At 40.2% G+C, this 23,728-nt stretch overlaps 1 protein-coding gene across 18 annotated transcripts in view; it reads left to right on the top strand.

Moving 5' to 3' along the window:
- DYM (dymeclin) overlaps nucleotides 1-23,728 on the top strand; it is a 384,258-nt gene that overhangs the window by 240,354 nt on the left and 120,176 nt on the right. For all 18 annotated transcript variants that reach the window (XR_014074652.1, XM_081561989.1, XM_081561982.1 and 15 more), the window contains one exon: nucleotides 15,233-15,335. Coding sequence is in view for 17 of the 18 variants with exons in the window: in XM_081561989.1 (XP_081418115.1) it covers nucleotides 15,233-15,335 (103 nt within the window). In the remaining variant the exon portion in view is untranslated. The remainder of the gene's footprint in view (nucleotides 1-15,232; nucleotides 15,336-23,728) is intronic.

The raw sequence follows: 23,728 nt of genomic DNA, 5'->3' as shown, positions 1-23,728 counted from the left end.
AGATAAGGTGTCCATATGTGCGTGGGTTTATCTCTGGGCTTTCTATTTTGTTCCATTGATCTATATTTCTATCTTTGTGCCAGTACCATACTGTCTTGATGACTGTGGCTTTGTAGTAGAGCCTGAAGTCAGGCAGGTTGATTCCTCCAGTTCCATTCTTCTTCCTCAAGATTGCTTTGGCTATTCGAGGTTTCTTATATTTCCATACAAATTGTGAGATGATTTGTTCTAGTTCTGTGAAAAATACCATTGGTAGCTTGATAGGGATTGCATTGAATCTATAGATTGCTTTGGGTAGTATACTCATTTTCACTATATTAATTCTTCCAATCCGTGAACACGGTATATTTCTCCATCTGTTTGTGTCCTCTTTGATTTCTTTCATCAGTGTTTTATAGTTTTCTATATATAAGTCTTTTGTTTCTTTAGGTAGATATATTCCTAAGTATTTTATTCTTTTTGTTGCAATGGTGAATGGTATTGTTTCCTTAATTTCTCTTTCTGTTTTCTCATTATTGGAGTATAGGAATGCAAGGGATTTCTGTGTGTTAATTTTATATCCTGCAACTTTACTATATTCATTGATCAACTCTAGTAATTTTCTAGTAGAGTCTTTAGGGTTTTCTATGTAGAGGATCATGTCATCTGCAAACAGTGAGAGTTTTACTTCTTCTTTTCCTATCTGTATTCCTTTTATTTCTTTTTCAGCTCTGATTGCTGTGGCCAAAACTTCCAAAACTATGTTGAATAGTAGTGGTGAAAGTGGGCATCCTTGCCTTGTTCCTGACTTTAGGGGAAATGCTTTCAATTTTTCACCATTGAGGATAATGTTTGCTGTGGGTTTGTCATATATAGCTTTTATTATGTTGAGATATGTTCCTTCTATTCCTGCTTTCTGGAGGGTTTTTATCATAAATGGATGCTGAATTTTGTCAAAGGCTTTTTCTGCATCTATTGAGATAACCATATGGTTTTTTTCTTTCAATTTGTTAATGTGGTGTATTACATTGATTGATTTGCGGATGTTAAAAAAACCTTGCATTCCTGGGATAAAGCCCACTTGGTCATGATGTATGATCTTTTTAATATGATGTTGGATTCTGTTTGCTAGAATTTTATTAAGGATTTTTGCATCTATGTTCATCAGTGATATTGGCCTGTAGTTTTCCTTTTTCGTGACATCTTTGTCTGGTTTTGGAATTAGGGTGATGGTGGCCTCATAGAATGAGTTTGGAAGTTTACCATCTTCTGCAATTTTCTGGAAGAGTTTGAGTAGGATAGGTGTTAGCTCTTCTCTAAATTTTTGGTAGAATTCCACTGTGAAGCCGTCTGGTCCTGGGCTTTTGTTTGCTGGAAGATTTCTGATTACAGTTTCGATTTCCGTGCTTGTGATGGGTCTGTTAAGATCTTCTATTTTTTCATGGTTCAGTTTTGGAAAGTTATACTTTTCTAAGAATTTGTCCATTTCTTCCAAGTTGTCCATTTTATTGGCATGTAGCTGTTGGTAGTAGTCTCTTATGATCCTTTGTATTTCTGTGGAGTCTGTTGTGATCTCTCCATTTTCATTTCTAATTTTGTTGATCTGATTCTTCTCCGTTTGTTTCTTGATGAGTCTGGCTAATGGCTTGTCAATTTTGTTTATCTTCTCGAAAAACCAGCTTTTAGTTTTGTTGATTTTTGCTATGGTCTCTTTTGTTTCTTTTGCATTTATTTCTGCCCTAATTTTTAAGATTTCTTTCCTTCTACTGACCCTGGGGTTTTTCATTTCTTCCTTCTCTAGTTGCTTTAGGAGTAGAGTTAGTTGATTTATTTGATTTTTTTCTTGTTTCTTGAGGTACGCCTGTATTGCTATGAACCTCCCCCTTAGTATTGCTTTTACAGTGTCCCATAGGTTTTGGGTTGTTGTGTTTTCATTTTCATTCGTTTCTATGCATAATTTTATTTCTTTTTTGATTTCTTCTGTGATTTGTTGGTTATTCAGAAGCGTGTTGTTTAGCCTCCATATGTTGGAATTTTTAATAGTTTTTTTCCTGTAATTGAGGTCTAATCTTACTGCATTGTGGTCAGAGAAGATGGCTGGGATGACTTCAATTTTTTTGAATTTACCAAGGCTAGATTTATGGCCCAGGATGTGATCTATCCTGGAGAAAGTTCCATGTGCACTTGAGAAAAAGGTAAAATTGATTGTTTTGGGGTGGAAAGTCCTGTAAATATCAATTAAATCTAATTTGTCTATTGTTTCATTTAAAGTTTGTGTTTCCTTGTTAATTTTCTGTTTAGTTGATCTATCCATATGCGTGAGTGGAGTATTAAAGTCTCCCACTATTATTGTGTTATTGTTAATTTCCCCTTTCATACTTGTTAGTATTTGCCTTATATATTGTGGTGCTCCTATGTTGGGTGCATATATATTTATGATTGTTACGTCTTCTTCTTGGATTGATCCTTTGATCTTTATGTAGTGTCCTTCTTTGTCCCTTTTCACATCCTTTATTTTAAAGTCTATTTTATCTGAAATGAGTATTGCGACTCCTGCTTTCTTTTGGTCTCCGTTTGCATGAAATATGTTTTTCCATCCCTTCACTTTCAGCCTGTGTGTGTCCCTAGTTTTGAGGTGGGTCTCTTGCAGACAGCATATATAGGGGTCTTGTTTTTGTATCCATTCAGCAAGCCTTTGTCTTTTGGTTGGGGCATTCAACCCATTTACATTTAAGGTAATTATTGATAAGTATGATCCCGTTGCCATTTACTTTGTTGTTTTGAGTTCGTGTTGAAACATCCTTTCTGTGTTTCCTGTTTAGAGAAGATCCTTTAGCATTTGTTGGAGAGCTGGTTTGGTGGTGCTGAATTCCCTCAGCTCTTGCTTGTCTGTAAAGTTTTTGAATTCTCCTTCATATCTGAATGAGATCCTTGCTGGGTACAGTAATCTGGGTTGTAGATTATTCTCTTTCATTACTTTAAGTATGTCCTGCCATTCCCTTCTAGCCTGAAGGGTTTCTATTGAAAGATCAGCTGTTATCCTTATAGGGATCCCCTTGTGTGTTATTTGTTGTTTTTCCCTTGCTGCTTTTAATATTTGTTCTTTGTGTTTGATCTTTGTTAATTTGATTAATATGTGTCTTGGGGTGTTTCGCCTTGGGTTTATCCTGTTTGGGACTCTCTGGGTTTCTTGGACTTCTGTGACTATTTCTTTCCTCATTTTAGGGAAATTTTCAACTATTATCTCCTCGAGTATTTTTTCATGGCCTTTCCTTTTATCTTCTTCTTCTGGGACTCCTATGATTCGAATGTTGGGGCGTTTCATATTGTCCCAGAGGTCCCGGAGGTTTTCCTCATTTCTTTTGATTCTTTTTTCTTTTTTCCTCTCTGCTTCGTTTATTTCCATCATTCTATCTTCTACCTCACTTATCCTATCTTCTGCCTCCGTTATTCTACTGTTGGTTCCCTCCAGAGTGTCTTTTATCTCCTTTATTTCATTATTCATTCTATATTGACTCCTTTTTATTTCTTCTAAGTCCTTGATAAACATTTCTTGCATCTTCTCAATCTTTGTCTCCAGGCTATTTATCTGTAACTCCATTTTGCTTTCAAGATTTTGGATCATTTTTATTATCATTATTCTAAATTCTTTTTCAGATAGATTCCCTATCTCCTCCTCTTTTGTTTGGTTTTGTGGGCATTTCTCATTTTCCTTTACTTGCTGAGTATTTCTCTGCCTTTTCATCTTGTTTAGATTGCTGTGTTAGGCGTGGCCCTTCTGTACTCTGGTAGTATGAAGTTCCTCTTTATTGTGGAGGTTCCTCACTGCGGTTGGGGTTGGACAGGTGGCTTGTCAAGGCTTCCTGGTTGGGGGAGCTTGTGTCGGTGTTCTGGTGGGTGGAGCTGGATTTCTGCTCTCTAGAGTGCAATGGAGTGACCAGTATTAATTTTTGAGATGTCTATGAATTTGGTGTGCCTCTGGGCAGCCTGTATATTGATGCTCAGGTCTATGTTCCTGCGTTGCTGGAGAATTTGCATGGTATGTCTTGCTCTGGAACTTATTGGCTCTTGGGTGGAGCTTGGTTTCAGTGTATATATGGAAGCTATTGGATGGTCTCTTATTAATTAATGTTTCCCCTGGCTTTCAGTCTTATTCTTGCAGTAGCCTCAAGACTTCTCCTTCCATACAGCCTCAATAATAAAACTTTTATGTTAATGGTGAAAAGATTCTCCACAGTGAGGGATACCCAGAAAGGTTCACTTAGTTACATGGAGAGATGAGGTGTGGGGGGGGGTTGAGGTGACCAGGAGGGGAAGAGGGGAATTCAAATGTGGAGAGAGCAATCTAGCCAGTAAGCACTTCCCTCTGTGCTTTCCACAGTTTGGAACCCTCAGAGTGGTTCACAGAGATACATAGAGAGGGGGGAGGAAGGTAATAGAGGTGAGCATGAGTAGAAAGGGAGGAATCAAGAGGGGAGAGAGAGATCTGGGCAGTATCCTGTTCCTGAAGTGTTCTCCGGTACCCAGAGCACCCTCAGAGATTCACAGAATTGGGTTGAGAAGAGAAGGAGGAGGGTGGGAGATAGAGGTTCCCTGGGGGAGAAGAAAGAGCATCAATAGGGGGAGAGAGTAATCAGGCCAGTGATCACACTCCTGAGTAAAAATGGGTCCTAAAGATTGGGTTCTTAAATGTACAAAATTGATATCAAATATGTAAAACAAAGATTAAAAATCTAGAGTAGAGGTTAGACTCTTATAAAACTTACAATATAAAAAAAAAAGAAAAAAGGAAACAGTGTAAAAAGAAAAAAAACAGTAAAACAGTAAAAAAAAGGAAACAGTAAAAAAAAGTAAAACAGGAAAAAAAACATTAAAAAAAGAAAACACAAAAGGTATAAGATAAATGTATGTAGTTTGCTTCAAAAATAGGGGGTTTTTTTTTGCAAGTTAATAGTGGGTTATGAAAATGAAAGATAAAGGTGTAATAGAGGACTTGAAGAAAAAGGAAGGAAGAGAAAAAAAATTTTTTTAATTAAAAAAAAAATTAAAAAAAAAAAAATAATAGTAAAAATATATATATCCCGGACTTTCTCTGGAGCTGTTGTGAGCAGTGTGGGATCTGCTCAGTTTCAGATAGATCCTTACTCCTGCTTATACTTTTCAAGATCTATAGGTCCTTTTCAATGCAGTCGGTATTGACTACAGGGATTTTAATCTGTTGGCCTGTCCCTTCCAAGGCGCTTCCCTCTGTTTATTTGGCTTCTGTTTGGAGATCTCTTCAGTATCTAATTTCCGTCCTGCAACAAAGCGGTGGAGGTGATCTCTTTAGGTTCGCTTGTTCAATCGTGCTGTGCGGAGGAAGGAACACTGCAAATCTGGCGTGTGTGTGGTAAGCTCGCAGTGTCTCGGCCGCACTGGGTTCGCCCCCGCTCACGGCGTGTGTGCTTTCCCCGTCTACCCTGCTCAGGCTTCAGGTTACTCGGCCGGGGAGCGGGCCCTGAGCTGCGTGCACTTCCCAGGTCTAAGCCGCTCAGGTTCAGGCTCCCGGTTACTCCACAAAGGCGCAGACTCGGTTTCGCCCGTGGCTTGTGCCGTTCCCGGTCGGAGCTGCTCAGGCGGCCAGGAGTTTGGCGAGGGCGCTGTCCCCTGTTGGGGCGGTGCGGCTTATCACCTCCCTGGTCCCCGCCTCGGTTTACGGGCGCGCCCGGCTCCCGTGTGCTTTGTGTCGGTTCGGGGGAGCTGGTCTCTGGCTGCGACCCTCCCGGCGGCTGTCGACCCTCCGGGATCTCAGGCAGTCTTTGCTTAGAAACTGGGAGCCTGTTTGCAGTTTGGTAGGGGGTGCCCTCTCTGGAGCCGAGTTTGCCCCTTTCCGGCTCTGGCGGGCCCCGCCTGCCCGCTGTGTCCGGCGGGGGATGGGGCGGTCCGCAGCCGGCTAGCTCTCCTCTGGTATCACTCAGTCCTTTGTTCTGTGAGCGGGCCAGCAATGCCTTAGAGTTGGGCTTTTCGCGGGATAGTTCTCTCTCTCTGGCTGTCCCACAGTTTAGGTTACTATCTCACGTTAGCTCCCTCAGATTGGCCTTGGGGCACTCGGGCCCGGTCCTTACCCTAAGCAGTGCCGCCCGCTCCTCTCCATTCAGCCCCCACTTGCTGGTGGCGGATGATGCGAGCGTCTGGGGTTCTTTGCTGGGAGTTGCTTTAGGCACGTAATCTGTGGATTTTATTTATTTTTTCCTCCCAGTTACGTTGCCCTCCGAGATAAAAAATCCTCCCCCACACCCGCCGGTGAGAGGGTTTCCTGGTGCTTGGAAATTCCTCCTCTTTTACGACTCCCTCCCCGGGACGGGTCTCCGTCCCTAACTCTTTTGTCTCTCTTTTTATCTTTTATAATTTCTCCTACCTCTTTTGAAGATAATGCGCTGTCTGTGTGGAGGCCTGACGTCCTCTGCCAGCCTTCAGAAGTAGTTTTGTGAAGTTTGGTCAGCGTTCAGATGTTCTTTCGATAAATTTGTGGAGGAGAGAGTGGTCTCCCTGTCCTATTCCTCCGCCATCTTGATCCTATCTCATCGGCTCTTCTTCTTATATCCCTGGCATGTTCAGTCACATTCTCAGCCAGCCACTAAGTTTCCCAGACCTGAGAGTCATGTGGGATTCCTTTTTCCCCCAAATAGCTCATATCTGCTTCAGTTCAAGCCCTCCTCACCTCTCACTTTTAGCAGCGTAAAAGTTACGCCAAGTATTTTTCTGTTTCCACTCCTGTTCTCTTGCCCACCCTGTCCAACCTTCCCATCCTATCTAGGAGCCAAGAATCTTTCTCAAACAAGTGTAATTGTTATGTACCTGTACCTCGTTGCAAGGTGTGGGGTGTTCAGGTTCTGTGACAGGGCTTCTGCAGCCACCGCGAGATGAGAGATGAGATGAGAGAGCATCAGGGAGAGACGGAGGACAGAGAAGAACAAAGAACAGAGGCGCGCGGTCACCCTTCCTGCCCACCTCCCACCTGGACACCAAACACAGCAGCTTTGCATCTTTCTCTCTTACTTATCTTTATAGTCCTGCTGTCAGAAAACACCTCTGGCTTTCAGGATGAAGTCCAAGGTCTCACTAAGACACGAGAGGCGCTTTATGAACTATGAACTATTCCTGTTCCTGCCCTGACCATAACGTGGTGTGCCAGATACTTAACACTTAACACTTTATGAGCATGTGTGCTGTACTGTCGACTGTACCCGCGGTGCTCAGATTTCTTTGCTTCCTCTCATACTCTTCTCTCTGCCCACGTTACCTTTCCTGTTGCCTGATTTGCTTGGCTAACTTCAGATTGTTCCTTAAGATTCATCTCCAGAAATGATTTCCTGTTCCCACTTCAGGTGTCCCCCATTTCTGGCCATGCATCTCTCCTTCACCAGTGACAGGAGAACTTGTATACAAGCATATCCTCCTTGACCTGACTGTGCCCTCCACGAGGGCAAGACAGAGATCTTGTGGCTTTTGCTAGTAGCTGTATCCCTAGCAGACAACTTGCTCATCCCTGACATGTAGTTGCTTCTTGGTAAATGATTGAGTTACTGTCTGTCTCAGTAACTTGACAGTGCAAACCTCTTGGCATTTTTTAAACAGGCCCTGCCGATCTTCCAGGATTCATCTCTTGGCCTGTCTAACCCTCCCCTCTCTGTGGACTTGCACTAGCTTTGCCTTGTAAGCTCTGGGTACTTCCCTTATGTCTCTGTGCCTTTCTGTATGCTTCTCCGCCTTTCAGAATGGCTCTCCCTTCCCCTTTACGTTTCCCCACAGGCAAACCCCTTAACCTTCAAGGCCACTGTCAAGACAGATTTCCTCTGGGAAACGTCCCTACCTAACCTTCAGCTTTACTCCCACAGCACTCTCTCAGACCCATGGCATTCTCTGATTTCAATATTGTAGACATTTTTCCCCTTATTCCATTAGACTTGAGTTCCTTAGGGGCAAGGAACCACATCTCTTTACTCATTTTGTAAGACTGATTAGCTTCCATTAGCTTCTCACTCCATATAGAAAGGTCCAGGACTTCTGATGTGCCATAAACAGCCCTTCACAGTCTGTCTTTAAACTGTCTTATCTCCTGCCACCAACTGGACACCTAAATGACAGCCCTTTGCAGGAGCCAGTGGTTTTCTGAGCACATACCAGGTTGGACTCATCATGTGTGTTTATATGCTTGTTTCTGTTATGAAATGCTGAATGTTGGCAGGGGCTCTGTTTTCTTCAGGATAGTGTGTTCTTTTTTATTAGTTTTTCAAATGTGTAATATTTCAGGCATATACCAAAAAAACAGAGTAACATAGAAGTCCCCTAGATATGTTGTTGTTTAGTCACTAAGCTGTGCCCAACTCTTTGTGACCTCATGGACTGTAGTGCACCAGGCTTCCCTGTCCTTCACTATCTCCCCGAGTTTGCTCAAACTCAGGTCTAGTGAGTCAGTGATGCCATCCAACCATCTTATCTTCCGTGGCCCTCTTCTCCTCCTGCCCTCAATCTTTCCCAGCATCAGGGTCTTTTCCAGTGAATGGGTTCTTTGCATCAGGTGTCCAAAGTATTGTATGTGCAGTATGTATGTGTCTAGTATAACCAAAATATATATATAGTATGTATATATCTAGGATAACTGAAAGACTATCTGAGAGAGAGAGCGTGCTGAACCTCTCATTTCTTCCTCCCTGATCTCATTTCTTTCCTTTCTCAGAGAATGATGACTGCCCTAAATGTTGTGTTTATCATTTCCATGTGTGTTTTATTCAAATGTTTTTATCTGTAGAAGATATATGTTGATTTGTATGCTAAAGACGCTGAATAAATAATAATGCCTTGTTCACATTCTCTACCAGGGTCCTTGCTCGTTGCACAACATTGTTTTTTTGAGATTATCCCTTTTAGATAACCTTAAATTGCTACATAGTGTGCCATTGTATGACTATCCCACAGTTTATTTACCCATTGTGTTCTTGACCAGAGTTTTTATCGCTTTTAGCTTTTCACCATTAACCCAATTTATGATGAACCATTTGTACAAAAAGGAAAATCCAGTCTTTTTCTAATTTAAATTAAGTATCATGACAGCTATATTCTGAGTATCAGTACACTTGGAAGTCAGTTTCACTTATTTCCAGAATCAGAATTACTCCTTCCATACAAATATCATGTGTGTTGCTTGCTGTCACTAGCATTTAACGGGGGCTGGTATTTTGAATGCAAAAGCTTTAAGCAAAAATTACTTCTCTCAGCAATTTGCAAGTCATGTCTCATATAAATTTAGGTCATCGTGCCCTAAAAATGCTAAATGGAAGACAAAATTAGAATTTTTTAAAAAAAATTTAAGAAAACTTCGAGAGCTCTGGCTAATAGAACTGAGAAAAAAGCAATTAGATGGCAGAAGAATGATAGCCTGAGTAAGTGTGACTTCTGTTTCTCACTCGCTAGAGAAAACGAGAAGTGATCTCAGATCATCTGTTCCTACACCGACCTTCTTAAAAACAGCTGCAGCGGCAGGTACAGGTTCCTGAGGTGGACCATATCAACACTGCAGGCCCAAAGCAGTCAAATTTTCCGTTGTGTCCAACTGAAAGAGCTTATGTTTGAATTGCAGTTCCCTTCCTTGTTTTGTCTTCTACTAACAAGGAAAGCAGATTGTTAGTATTCTCTTTTAAAATAAACAAACTAGCCTTTCTTCTCTGAAGAAAACATTATCAAACCCTCTTTGCTTTGATTCCCAGAACTCGTTTCATCAGTTCAGTTCAGTTCAGTCGCTCAGTCGTGTCCGACTCTTTGTGACCCCATGAATCGCAGTACACCAGGCCTCCCTGTCCCTCACCCACTCCCAGAGTTTACCCAAACTCAGGTCCATCAACTCGGTGATGCCATCCAGCCATCTCATCCTCTGTCGTCCCCTTCTCCTCCTGCCCCCAATCCTTCCCAGCATCAGAGTCTTTTCCAATGAGTCAACTCTTCGCATGAGGTGGCCAAAATATTGGAGTTTCAGCTTTAACATCAGTCCTTCCAGTGAACACCCAGGACTGATCTCCTTTAGGATGGACTGGTTGTATCTCCTTGCAGTCCAGGGGACTCTCAAGAGTCTTCTCCAACACCACAGTTCAAAAGCATCAATTCTTCGGCGCTCAGCTTTCTTCACAGTACAGCTCTCACATCCATACATGACTACTGGAAAAACCATAGCCCTGACTAGATGGACCTTTGTTGGCAAAGTAATGTCTCTACTTTCTAATATGCTATCTAGGTTGGTCATAACTTTCCTTCCAAGGAGTAAGCGTCTTTTAATTTCATGGCTGCAGTCACCATCAGCAGTGATTCTGGAGCCCAAAAATAAAGTCAGCCACTGTTTCCACTGTTTCCCCATCTATTTCCCATGAAGTGATGGGACCAGATGCCATGATCTTAGTTTTCTGAATGTTGAGCTTTAAGCCAACTTTTTCACTCTCCTCTTTCACCTTCATCAAGAGGCTCTTTAGTTCCTCTGCACTTTCTGCCATAAGGGTGGTATCATCTGCATATCTGAGGTTATTGATATTTCTCCCAGCAATCTTGATTCCAGCTTGTGCTTCCTCCAGCCCAGCGTTTCTCATGATGTACTCTGCATATAAGTTAAATAAGCAGGGTGACAATATACAGCCTCGACGTACTCCTTTTCCTGTTTGGAACCAGTCTGTTGTTCCATGTCCAGTTCTAACTGTTGCTTCCTGACCTGCATACAGGCTTCTCAAGAGGCAGATCAGGTGGTCTGGTATTCCCATCTCTTTCAGAATTTTCCACAGTTTATTGTGATCCACACAGTCAAAGGCTTTGGCATAGTCAATAAAGCAGAGGTAGATGTTTTTCTGGAACTCTCTTGCTTTTTCAATGATCCAGCAGATGTTGGCAATTTGATCTCTGGTTCCTCTGCCTTTTCTAAAACCAGCTTGAACATCTGTAAGTTCATGGTTCACGTATTGCTGAAGCATGGCTTGGATTCATAAATGTCTTCAATTGATAAAAGTTACCATAGATGACCTCTTTTGTCCTTCTCCAAAGGATACACTCTTAGAACACTGACTGAGAAAATCCCAGGTTTGTTGAACCCATGAAACAGTTTTGGTATTATGTAAACATAAAGTGCGCTGCTGTACTTCACTTGTCCCCTTTCCTTTTACTAATACCAAAAAGCTCACTTCTTCCAGGTATGTTTACTGCTTTAGCTTTCTGTTTAGGTGCGCAGTTGATGCCCCTTTGAGTCTTGCCATGCCATATACCGGAATGAACCACCAAAGACCATTCGATCTCAAAAAACTTCTGAAACCCCATTTATGTCAGAAAATACGCTAAGTAGTATATTTAGTTATGTAATATAATGGCCTTGAAGGCCTTAGAATGTGGCCTTGAAGCCATGTGCAGAGTTGGCGTGCCTGGGTGTATGTCTGCTTCTGCAGCCAAGTATCCTGAGCAGAAGCCTGCTTTTGTAGATAGCTCTGTGATTTCAGAGGCTTCCAGGGTAGCACTAGTGGTAAAGAGCCCACCTGCCAATGCAGGAGACATAAGAGACATGGGTTTGATCCCTTTGTCCAGGAGATCCCCTGGAGGAGGAAATGGCAACCCACTCCAGTTTTCTTGCCTGGAGAATCCCTAGGATAGAGGAAGCTGGCAAGCTATAGTCCATAAAGTTACAAAGAGGCAGACACGACTCAAGTGAGTTAACATAACAACATACTGACTAATTAGAGGAATCTTACTAATTTCCCCCTTTTATGCATTTCCTTGTGAATATGCTTTATACACTATTTCAACATATTTTTATCTCTTAATTTTCATTGCCTGAAAAATAATTTGTATTTTTAAGAATATATACAACTTGCAGTTCAGTACTATGTTCAATTATTCTTTTACTCAGCAGTTTTACTTTATCCTATAGTCAGTCTCATCTCAGGTATGCTGAATATTATGAACAGGGGTGTTCATTGCAGTGCTGTGTATGATACAAAAAATTGTAAACATTGCAATGATACTTTTCTAATGGATTAGTCAAAATGTGGTTTATCCATATGCTTGGATATCAGTTAACTAACAGTCAGTATATGTTTTATTGAACAAATCAAAGATTGTATTATTAAGTGGAAAAAGCACAAGGTACAGAGCAATACCTATTTTGTGAATTAAAAAGCATGGATGTATATGGACAGTATTTGTTCCTATGCATGCTTTGATTAATATAACATTTCTGGAATCATAGACAATAAACTGCTAACATTTGTTACTAGTGTGTCATGGGAGTGAATGTGAGGAAAAAGCATGATGTTTACTTTTAACCTGGAAAAAGAAAAAACAAGGCAAAGCTAAAACTCAAATAAAGAAAACCCGTAAAAATAAAATGACTGAAACAATGGACAAACCCTTACAGATTGAGTCTTTTTCCTACTTTACACACTTCCACTTCACTTTTCTCACTGTCCCCTATTTTGCCTCTGTGCTTTGCCTTCTGTTTGGGAATGCCTTCTCTCTCTTTTTGCACAGATGTTTTCTCCTCTTCAAGACTTTATGTAAAGTCTAACCCCTTCATGAAACTTTACTGGACTATATTGCATTTCACAGAAATCTCTCTTATCAACATATGCTTGATCAGTGTTACATGATTTCACACTTCTTCACCCAGTAATTATTTCACTGATTTTCCTGCAGTATTTGAATATGAATCTAGAGAATATTCTTGGCTCTGTTAACATTTGCTTTGTGCACATCCAGCAATACCTGTAAGTGTTAAGAAAATTTTTCATTCATTTTTTAACATTTTAATGTTAGTTAGTACTTAATCTCGGAGAAGGCAATGGCACCCCACTCCAGTACTCTTGCCTGGAAAATCCCATGGACAGAGGAGCCTGGTAGGCTACAGCCAATGGGGTCGCTAAGAGTCGGACACGACTGAGCGACTTCACTTTCACTTTTCACTTTCATGCACTGGAGAAGGAAATGGCAACCCACTCCAGTATTCTTGCCTGGAGGATCCCAGGGATGGCGGAGCCTGGTGGGCTGCCATCTATGGGGTCGCACAGAGTCGGACACAACTGAAGCGACTTAGCAGCAGCAGCAGCAGTACTTAATCTGGAAAGAATACTTAGTAGTCTTGTTTTCAGTAATTGTCCCATTTAAACCATCTGAAATAATTAGGTATTTTCCTAAATTGATATTCAGATCAATATTCTATTTAGAAAGATACCACTAAGAAATACTAGAGTAATGTTTCAGGCCTTAAAAAAGATACTACAAGCCATACTTACATGGAAAAGTACATGGAATCAGAATTGTCTTTATTTTTAACCTGTTGTCTCGCCCAAAGAGGAATTCTTTATTCATTAGATACAGTAGATGTAATATTAGGATTATATAAGTATATATATTTGAAACTCTGTTATTTGGCATATACACATTTATGATTGTTACAGCTTCTTGGTAAATTGATCACTATAAAATTTCTCTCTTTATCTCTAGTAATAATCTTATCCTTAAACCTACTTTGTCTAATAGTAATATAGCTACTCCACCTTTCTTATGATTAGTGTTTGTATTAAACAATATCTCTTTTGAATCATTTTACTGTTCACTTATCTGTATCTTCAAATTTACAAGTGTGGCTCTTATAAATAGCATGTTTTGGGGTTTAGTTTTTTTACCTAGTCTGACAATCTCTTGTCATTTAACCAGAGGGTTTAATCCATTTATATTTAATGTAAATTTGTTTTATACTTTGAAAATCGCTCACTTAGTTCTGTTAGGATCCATCTTAGAATAATCTTTACTCTTGGCTAGAATACTACTCCTAAACATCACCTTTCTAAGAATTCAACTGAGTGTTATCCGCTCTGACAGGTTGGAACTTCAGCACACCTCCAGCCTTTTGTGATTTCCAAAATCTCTGTTCAGTTTGTGCCTCCTGGGTGGTGGCTCACTGTCATACCTTGTGAGATCTGTGTTTGCACAGCACAGCTTAGTATTTAGCCAAACACTTAAGAGTTGACACTGAAGCAGGTTTTGGACCTCCCTCTTGCAGTTCCGCCCACTCCGGTGTTCTTGCCTGGAGAATCCCAGGGACGGGAGCCTGGTGGGCTTCCATCTGTGGAGTCGCACAGAGTCGGACACGACTGATGTGGCTTTGCAGCAGCAGCAGCTTGCAGTTCCCTCCAGTCTAACAATCTACTCTGCAAATTCCAGCTGCCACAGGAGCCCCAGAATCATATCTGTCTTCTCAGCACAATACTCTTGTGCACTGCTTGGGCCCCAGCTTTCTGAGCCACAGTCTAAAATGTTCCTCTGGATAGAAACTCACTTTCTAAGTAGTGAATCGCATGGGCCCCCCAAAAGGCTCCCCTAGTGGCTCAGATGGTAAAGAACTACCTGCAGTGCAGGAGACCTGGGTTCGATCCGTGTGTCAGTAAGATCCCCTAGAGAAGGGAATGGCTACCCTCTCCAGTATTCTTGCCTGGAGAATTCCATAGGCAGAGGAGCCAGGTGGGCTACAGTCCATGGAGTCCTAAAGAGTCGGACACAGCTGAGCGACTAACACAGCACTGTGGATCTCTCTTATTTAGGGATCGTAATCCTGCATTCAGATGTTGTTGAGCATCTCAAGGCAGTTATTTCATATCTTTTGTTCAGTTTTTAGTTGTTTACACAGGCAAGTTATTTAGTACCAGTTAATCCATTATGACCAGAAGCAAAATCTTATAATACAAATATTGAAAGTCAGTCTTTTTGAGAAGTAAGAATATAAAGCCATAATATAGTATCGTGGACTCTATATTATGCTAGAGAAATAATCTAATACACTTATTTGAAAAGATGAGAAAATTGAGATACAGCAAGCTCAAGTGATTTGTAACAGAGTATACACTCTGAGTTAATCGTAAAGTCAGTTCATGTCCCAGGTTTTCTAAATTTCTGTCCACTGTTCTTTCCGTGATAGTAATCTTCTGAAAGTTTCTCTTGTGCTTGAAATATAGTTTTAAACTGGCAAACTTTTATTTTTTAGAGCCCTTAGAATTTAAACATTCTTTTCACTGTATCATTTATTATATCAATAGTATTGTTAATCTTGCTGTTCACACAGGCATGAAAAAATAATCATTTACAAGTATATTTTGAAATAATTGACATTCTGTGGAATTATATAATTCCGTATAAAACCTATGAAAGGAGACACTTAGTTCTTTTAATATAATTGGGCTTTTGTTTGTTTTTTCAGCTTGTTTTCCTTGCTGTCAAAAAAACACAACAAAGTTCTGGAACAAGCCACACAGTCCTTGAGAGGTTCGCTGAGTTCCAGTGATGTTCCTCTACCAGATTATGTAAGTAGTTACCTTACTTGTCAATAAAAAATTTTTCCTTTCATTGCTAAGTTAAAAAATAACAATTCCCCCTCTTCCCAAGTTCTGACTGTTCTTGGCCATTGAGAAACCTATAATAGAAAATAAAGGAGAAACATTTCAAATCAAGGGAAAAAGTTTTTTCAAAGATTGTTAACACATAGTTGAAGAAAGTCAAACCTAAATCAATGATTGTTAATAATTAGGAATCTTATTACCTTAGTCAGGAGGGCCACCCAAACTAATTACAGAGAAACAAAAGGAGGAATTTTATAAGAAATATGCAAAGATTTCTCCCTTAACTCAGGGGGAAGATACACACCTGGATTTCAGAGAACAAGAACCTAAAGTTGAAAAGCCATTGGATTCTTCAAAATAGCCTGTCTTTCTGGACATTTAGTTTTGTTATCTGCTTCTTTTTGCTTCCGATGTTTTCTGCTGCTGCATCCCGTAGGCCCCTTTTCTCTATTTGCTGTCTGAAATAGCAACCCTCACCCCTCCTCCCAACCTACTTCCCTCCCAACCCTTAACGTGTTTTAGTGAGAGTCATGCCTTTTGCTGACTGTTCTGCTGCTGCTGCTGCTAAGTCGCTTCAGTCGTGTCCAACTCTGTCCGACCCCATAGACGGCAGCCCACCAGGCTCCGCCGTCCCTGGGATTCTCCAGGCAAGAATACTGGAGTGGGTTGCCATTTCCTTCTCCAGTGCATGAAAGGGAAAAGTGAAAGTGAAGTCGCTCAGTTGTGTCCGACTCCTAGCGACCCCATGGGCTGTAGCCTACCAGGCTCCTCCGTCCATGGGATTTTCCAGGCAAGAGTACTGGAGTGGGGTGCCAATGCCATGTCTATTAATCAAGCAGCATGACATCTCTAGTAGCAATGGTGGTGATGGGCATTTGTCAGTCAACCCAGTGGACACAACTGAGTCCTATGACTGTTCAGAGTCCTCTAATTCTCAGGTCCTAGGAGAGAGAGAATCTAACTGGCTCCGCTGGGGGTCTCGTCCAGGGTGTCTGCCCTGGTCTCGTCAGTCATGGTCAGCAGAGAAGAGCAGTAACGTGTGGCATTTGTTCCCCTTACTTTAAAGATGAAGAGGTTATTACCACCTGACCTCAGAGGATGATGATAGAATAGAATAGACACAGCCCAGGGAGGAGCACTGTGGAATAAGAAGGGGAACCTGTTATGTGGATTCCTTAGGACAGCGGCATTGTCCATGACACTTCTTATGTTGTGGAGCATGCTTAGATGAGGTTACGAAAAACTTTCATGTCACAAGTCACAGCGATAGTTCATCCAGTGCTAATAAGGACCTCCCTATTTGTTTATCTGGGGACAACTTAAAGTCGATATTCAGAAACTTGAGTGGAGAATTTTTATATTCTGAGTTTGAAGTGGTGATGTGATGTGTACCAGACAGCCAGAGAGTTGTTTTGCTTGTTTCCTGCTGTGGTTTGTTTCATTTCTAAATGGTTGTGCTGATACGAGACTGTGGGAACAGCACCCAGTCCGGATATCAGACACTGATAAACAGAGATAGCTCTGTGCAGCCACAACCTGACTGGCGCTGTTTTTCTTCTCTTTTATTTATTTATTTAGTGTGTGTGTGAGAAAGATGTTATGATCTGTCATCCCATTAAGGTATTAAGTTTGAAATTCCAAAGTACTTCTCTCTTACCAAAAAAAAAAATAGTATCTTTTAAAATTTTCCTGCTAGCTAAATATTCTCATCTTTTTGAAAAAATGAGCATTATGGCTGATTTAATTCTTTCCTTGTCATAACTTGTTCTAAGAAAAGTAATTCTTTGTACTTGCTCCTTGAAATCCACATTTGGGGCCAGAGTGGCAATAGGGTTATGTTTATTAAGAATATGAATTTTGTTCATCTGTAAATGTTTTGTCATTTTTATACACATATAATTTGATTTATATAGTATTCCTGTTGTTTCATTCCATACAAAATGTGTTGAATGTGTATGCTGAGGTTGTCTTAGTAGTATTCTACTTTAATCAGAGGCCAGAGAATTGATATTTTCTTTGAGAAAATGGGTCACATTTAATAGCATTTGCCAGTTATAGAGGTGATTATGCAGCAAAAGTACAAGCTGAACTCGTAATGGATATATGAAGTCTGCTATTGAACTGTACAGTTTTTAGAGTCCTTGTTTTCCTCTTGCGTAAAATTTTCACTAAGTGTTGATAAAAAGGAACTTCTTGAAGCATCTGCTTTCTAGAAATACAAAGAAAATTCCATATGGAACCTGTCATTGACAGTCTTATTTTAACATTTGTATGTATGAGACTTGGCAAATCACAGTGTTTTTCAGATAGGTTTATGAACTTGAATTTTGCTGCCTTTCCTCAGTGCTAAGTGAAGAGGGTGGGTAACACTGATTCAGTCGTAGTATTGATAATTGTGAATCACTCCTCCTGCCACTAGGCTGAAAGGTGACTAAAGAAAACAGTAGCAACCTCAAAAGTAAGTGCTGTGGTAGTTCTTCTTGGTGACAACTTATGTTTTATTGGTCATTCTCATTGCTCAAAACACTATGTATGAGAGAGTGAACTTTTGAAACCATGTTTTCATTATCCTCCTCTTTTAACTTGGTCATTAATTGGACGAATAAAGTATGTTCCCTTTTTCTTCCCCAGAAATTTCACTTGTTAAGTGTCTTTGCCAACAACCACATAAAATTCTGTGTCCTCAAAAGAATGCATTAGAACACTTGTTTGTAAAAGACGGAAAAGGAAAATGAAAGGGCCTTAATGCAGCAGTGAATTCCCAGATGTATACTTTCTACACCAGGACTGAGAGAACTATATTAGCAGAGAGTTTGAATACATGCATAAAAATAAGGATTTGTTTTTCGTCTCACTGTAGTACATAGAGTACTTTTAGTTTACCTAGAGATTTCTGAGTTTATTAAGAAAAGTTTATTGTTATTATACTGTATAATTCACCAGTCAATTGAGTAACAACATAGAAAACAAATAGCATGGTACAAAAACATTAGTATTAGTACTTTAGTACAGCCATTTTGTCTGAACCTCTCAGGGGAAACCTGAAACCTTCAGCCTGCTTCTAGATAATGAGGAAATGCCCTGACTGCTTAAGGGAAAATAAAACAAAAATTGCAGTTGAACTCTCCATGGGGAGAGAGAATGCTCACTACAGTGATAGCTGGTCAGAGAGTGATTAAGGTATCTAGGAAGGCTAGTGAAGTTCAGTTGACTTGGCTGAGTTTTGTTGTCTTTATATCAGAGTTTCATAAAATTTAATTCAGTGACTAAAAAGACATGAGAGAATTGTTAGAGAAGAATCTTTCAACACTATTTTCATAAGAATTAACCCCTAGGAACTTCTCTGGCAGTCCAGTGGTTAAGACTCTGCACTTCCACTGCTGGGGGTACAGGTTCCATCCCCAGTCAGGGAACTAAGATCCAACTTGCTTCGATGCTCAGCCAAAAAAGAAACAAAGGAAAAACCTCTAAAATAACTTTGGTCATATAAAACAAAACCTGAATATAGGCAGTAAAACAAAAATAAAAAATGAATTGTAGCTGCTTTTTAAATGTAACTGTAGCTTTTAATTGGTACTGTTGTCACAATGACATGTAAACGCTGTTTCCCTAATTTCTAACGATTATCTTGGCAACTAGTTGAGATGACTAGTTTATTCTAGGTGGAATCTTAAGGAACCAAATTACATTGCCATATGATCATCAAAGAACTTTTTAACCTTTTCATAGGATCCACTTTCCCATCTCATTCCAAACAAATACAAAGGCACAAGCCAAAAAGACCCTGGCCAAAAAGAGTAAGGAGCCAGATCAGAAAAATCCCCAGATGTAGAAATAGTAACTGTGGGTTTATCATCAACTTGCTAACCAAGTACAATCATCCCCCTCTTAGCCCCGGTTTTGCTTTCCGAGGTTTCATTTACCCACGGTCAACTGCAGTCCAAAGATATTAAATGGAGAATTCCAGAAATAAGCAGTTGATAGTTTTACATTTCACACCATTCTGAGTAGCATGATGAAATCTCTCACTGTCCAGCTCCGTCCTTCCTGGGACATGAATCATCCCTTTGTCCAGCATATCCCGACCATTAGTCACATAGTAGCCATCCAGATTATCAGCTGCCTGTTGCAGGATGGCAGTGCTTGTGTTTCAATAGCCCTTATTTTGCTTAATGACCCTAAAGCACAAGAGTAGTGATGCTAGCAATGTGGATATTCTCTTCTAGTACCTAATTCATGAATCAAACTTTATCATAAGTGTGCATGTATAGGAAAAAACATAGTATACAGTTGTCTCTCAATGCCTGAGGGGGATTGGTTCTAGGAGCCCTCACATATACCAAGATCCAAGGATGCTCATGTCCCTTATATAAAGTGGTATAGTACAGTCAGCCCTCCATATCCTTAGATTTACCCAACCACTGATAGAAATTTCTATCCAAGGCTGGTTAAATCCACAGAAGTAAAACCTGAGACTATGGAGGGCCAACTATATTTATTGGAAAAAATCCATGATCCGATGTGGGATGGCCAGTGACTGCTGATGTTTCAGGGTTTCTTTAAGGGATAATAAAAATATTTGAAAATTAGATTGTGGTGATGGTTGCACAATTCTGAATGTACTAAAAACTGTTAAATTGTACATTTAAATTAATGAAGTACGTGGTTGTAAAGGCTTCCCAGGTGGCTCAGTGGTAAAGAATCTGCCTGCCAATACAGGAGATGCAGGTTCGATCCCTGGGTCGGGAAGATCCTCCGGAGGAGGAAATGGCAACCCACTCCAGTATTCTTGCCTAGGAAATCCCACGGACAGAGGAGCCTGGTGAGCTACCATCCACGGGGTCACAAAGAGTCAGACATGACTGAGAACCTGTGCATTCATACATGCACATGGTTGTGGATGTTATCTCAATGAAGCCATTTAAAAAAAAATAGTACTTGGAGCACTATGGAAAGAAAAGAACTGTTTGTTGAGTGTAATAACATATAGATACCAGCTTGGCTGGCATTGTGGCATGAGAGTGAATTTAGAAAAATTAATTTTATACTCTGAAAAAGTTAATATTTTCAAAGAGGGAAAATATGTTTCTTGAGCATGACTTGACTTTAGAAACTGCTAAAGTCAACCAGATAATGCAATTACACAAGTGTGTTCAGTCGCTCATGTGTCTTTGCAACCCCATGGACGGTAGCCTGCCAGGTTCCTCTGTCCATGGAATTTTCCAGTTAAGAATATTGCAATGGGTTGCCATTCCCTCCTCCAAGAATCTTCCTGACCCAGGGATTGAACATGCATCTTTTATGTCTTCTGCATTAGCAGGTGGATTCTTTACCATTAGTGCTACCTGGGAAGCCATATTTTTCGGCCTGGTTTAAGAGCAAAAAATACGGAAATAAGGGGGAAAAAAATCTATCTTTAGGGAACTGATTAAAGTTTAAGTTTATCCAATGCGGTATTCTTCAGACATTTTTTAAAACGAAGTCAATCCATATAGATTTATTGAAAAGATATCCATAACACTTTATTTGGTAGAAAAAAACAGAAAACCATACTTTATAGTATATAGGTTATATGTACATGTGTGATTGAAAGCATGCGTTTAATTTTTCTGGAATAATGCATATGAAAATATTAAATAGTGGTTACCTATGGGGAGTTAGACTGAAAAGAAGGAAAAATAGAACTTATAACTTTTCTTTTTAGATAGAGATCTTTACGTTTTTGTCATGTTTATGACTTATTTGCCCCTCCCTTCTCTCCCTTCTTTCTTTTTTCCCTCCCTCAGACCTTTCTTTCTTTATTATTTTCATATAATTTTAGACTTACAAAGGATTTTAAAGAATTTCCATATAGCCTTCACCAGCTTTCCCCTTTGTCAATATCTTATATAACCGTAGAACATTTTTCAAAACTAAGAAATTAACCTTGGTACAATATTGTTAACTAAAACACATACCTCATTTGAATTTTACCAGTTTTAACATTATTACCCTTATTCTTTTCTGGTATCCAGTCCAGGATCCTACATTGCATTTTGTTGTCATGTTTCCTTAGTCTTTCCTTGGATATCATGACCTTTGACACTTCAGTTCAGTTCAGTTCAGTTCAGTCGCTCAGTCATGGCCGACACTTTGCGACCCCATGAATCGCAGCACGTCAGGCCTCTCTGTCCATCACCAACTCCCGGAGTCCACCCAAACCCATGTCCATCGAGTTGGTGATGCCATCCAACCATCTCATCCTCTGTTGTCCCCTTCTCCTCCCACCCCCAATCCTACCCAGCATTAGGGTCTTTTCCAATGAGTCAGCCCTTCGCATGAGGTGGCCAAAGTATTGGAGTTTCAGCTTCAACATCAGTCCTTCCAATGAACACCCAGGATTGATCTCCTTTAGGATGGATTGATTGGATCTCCTTGCAGTCCAAGGGACTCTCAAGAGTCTCCTCCAACACCACAGTTCAAAAGCATCAATTCTTCGGCACTCAGCTTTCTTCACTGTCCAACTCTCACATCCATACGTGACCACTGGAAAAACCATGGCCTTGACTAGACAGACTTTTGCTGGCAAAGTAATGTCTCTGCTTTTAAATATGCTATCTAGGTTGGCCATAACCTTCCTTCCAAGGAGTAAGCGTCTTTTAATTTCATGGCTGCAATCACCATCAGCAGTGATTCTGGAGCCCCAAAAAATAAAGTCTGACACTGTTTCCACTGTTTCCCCATCTATTTGCCATGAAGTGATGGGACCAGATGCCATGATCTTAGTTTTCTGAACGTTGAGCTTTAAGCCAACTTTTTCACTCTCCTCTTTCACCTTCATCAAGAGGCTCTTTAGAAGAGTACTAATCAGTTATTTTGCAGAATGTCCCTCAATTTGGGTTCATCTGGCATTTTCTCATGATTAGATTGATGTCATGCGTTATTGGAAAGGATACTACAGAAGTGATGTGCCCTTCTCAGAGCATCATTCCAGAGAATACACGGGGTTAGTCTATATAACCGGTGATGTTTGGGTTTCCCAGGTGGCACTAATGGTAAAGAACTCACCTGCCAATGCAGGGGATGTGAGAGAGGTGACTTCAATCCCTGGGTTGAAAAGATCCCCTGGAGAAGGAAATGGCAACCTACTCCAGTATTCTTCCCTGGAGAATCCCATGGACAGAGGAGCCTGACAGGCTACAGTCCGTAGGGTCGCACAGAGTCAGACATGACTGAAGCGACTTAGCACACACGCACTGGTGATGTTTTCACTTGATCACATCACTAGGATGATGTCTGACGATACTCTTCACTGTAAACTTGCTAATTTTCCCTTTGTAATTCCTGTATGCTTTATACAGTAGTTATTTTCACTATATGGGAAATACTTTGTTAGATTATTAAATATTTCCACTATATTGACAGAGTATGTGGAGAAGATACTTGGAGACAATGCCAATATCTGGTTTTTTCCTAAACATTTTCCCACAAATCCTAGCATCCATTGATCAATCTTGTCTGCATCATTATTTTACTGAGTTTGGAATGATTTTCTATTTGTCTCATTTCCTCTACGTTTATAAATGGAATTCTGCAAGGAAGAGTTGTCACCTCTCCCCAAAGTACTTGCCTGTGCAGTTATTTATTTCTATCAGTATAAACTCCTGGATACTTCTTTTCTTCTTATCATCCAGGACTGTTGTTATTTTTTTACTCAGGTTATCCCAACTTTAGCCATTTCAGGTTTTGTCCACTTCCCTTTGAATATGCATCAACCATTTTTTTTGCAACCTTCACGGTGCTCCAAACGCATCTCCTATTTCCTCTGCTTCAGCCCTAAAATCAATCAGTTCTCCAAAGAAGATCATGAAATTTGAATCAAGATCTTAATCATTACTTTCGTAATGTCGAAACCAATGTAAAAAACAAGAATCAAACATTGTGAATAAGGTTACAAATCTTACTACCTTCCCTACAACTGCTCTGAACTTAAGTAAATTCCAAGCCTCACACGGATTAAGTCCCAAGAAGTTTCTTCTTTAGAACAATTGATTTAAAAAATCAAATAAATGAGGCCTCCAACAAGTGAGCAAGCTCCACACCCCGCCCCTGCCACTTTTTCTTCCTAATTAAAAACCAGGACTTTAACATAATCAGACTGATTTTCTTGGTTGTGTTATAATTTGGTTTTGATCCATTTCTGAACTGGTAGTTTCAGAAATGTTCTGAGAATGCTTCTAAAGACAGTTTGAGTTGGAGAAATTCCCTCTTACTTAAAAGAGAAGAATTAATTCCTTCACTCTTAAGAAGCACACCTGAATTGAGATAAAGACTACTGCCCTTTATTCCTAGAGAAGAAATTTGTCCTGTCCCTTCTT

The sequence above is a fragment of the Giraffa tippelskirchi genome, chromosome 14 (assembly GCF_054371585.1).
Source record: "Giraffa tippelskirchi isolate mGirTip1 chromosome 14, T2T-mGirTip1v1.2.pri, whole genome shotgun sequence".
NCBI classification, from domain to species: domain Eukaryota; kingdom Metazoa; phylum Chordata; class Mammalia; order Artiodactyla; family Giraffidae; genus Giraffa; species Giraffa tippelskirchi.
Note: the sequence above shows the minus strand (reverse complement) of the source record. Positions and strands in the feature narration are given on the sequence as shown.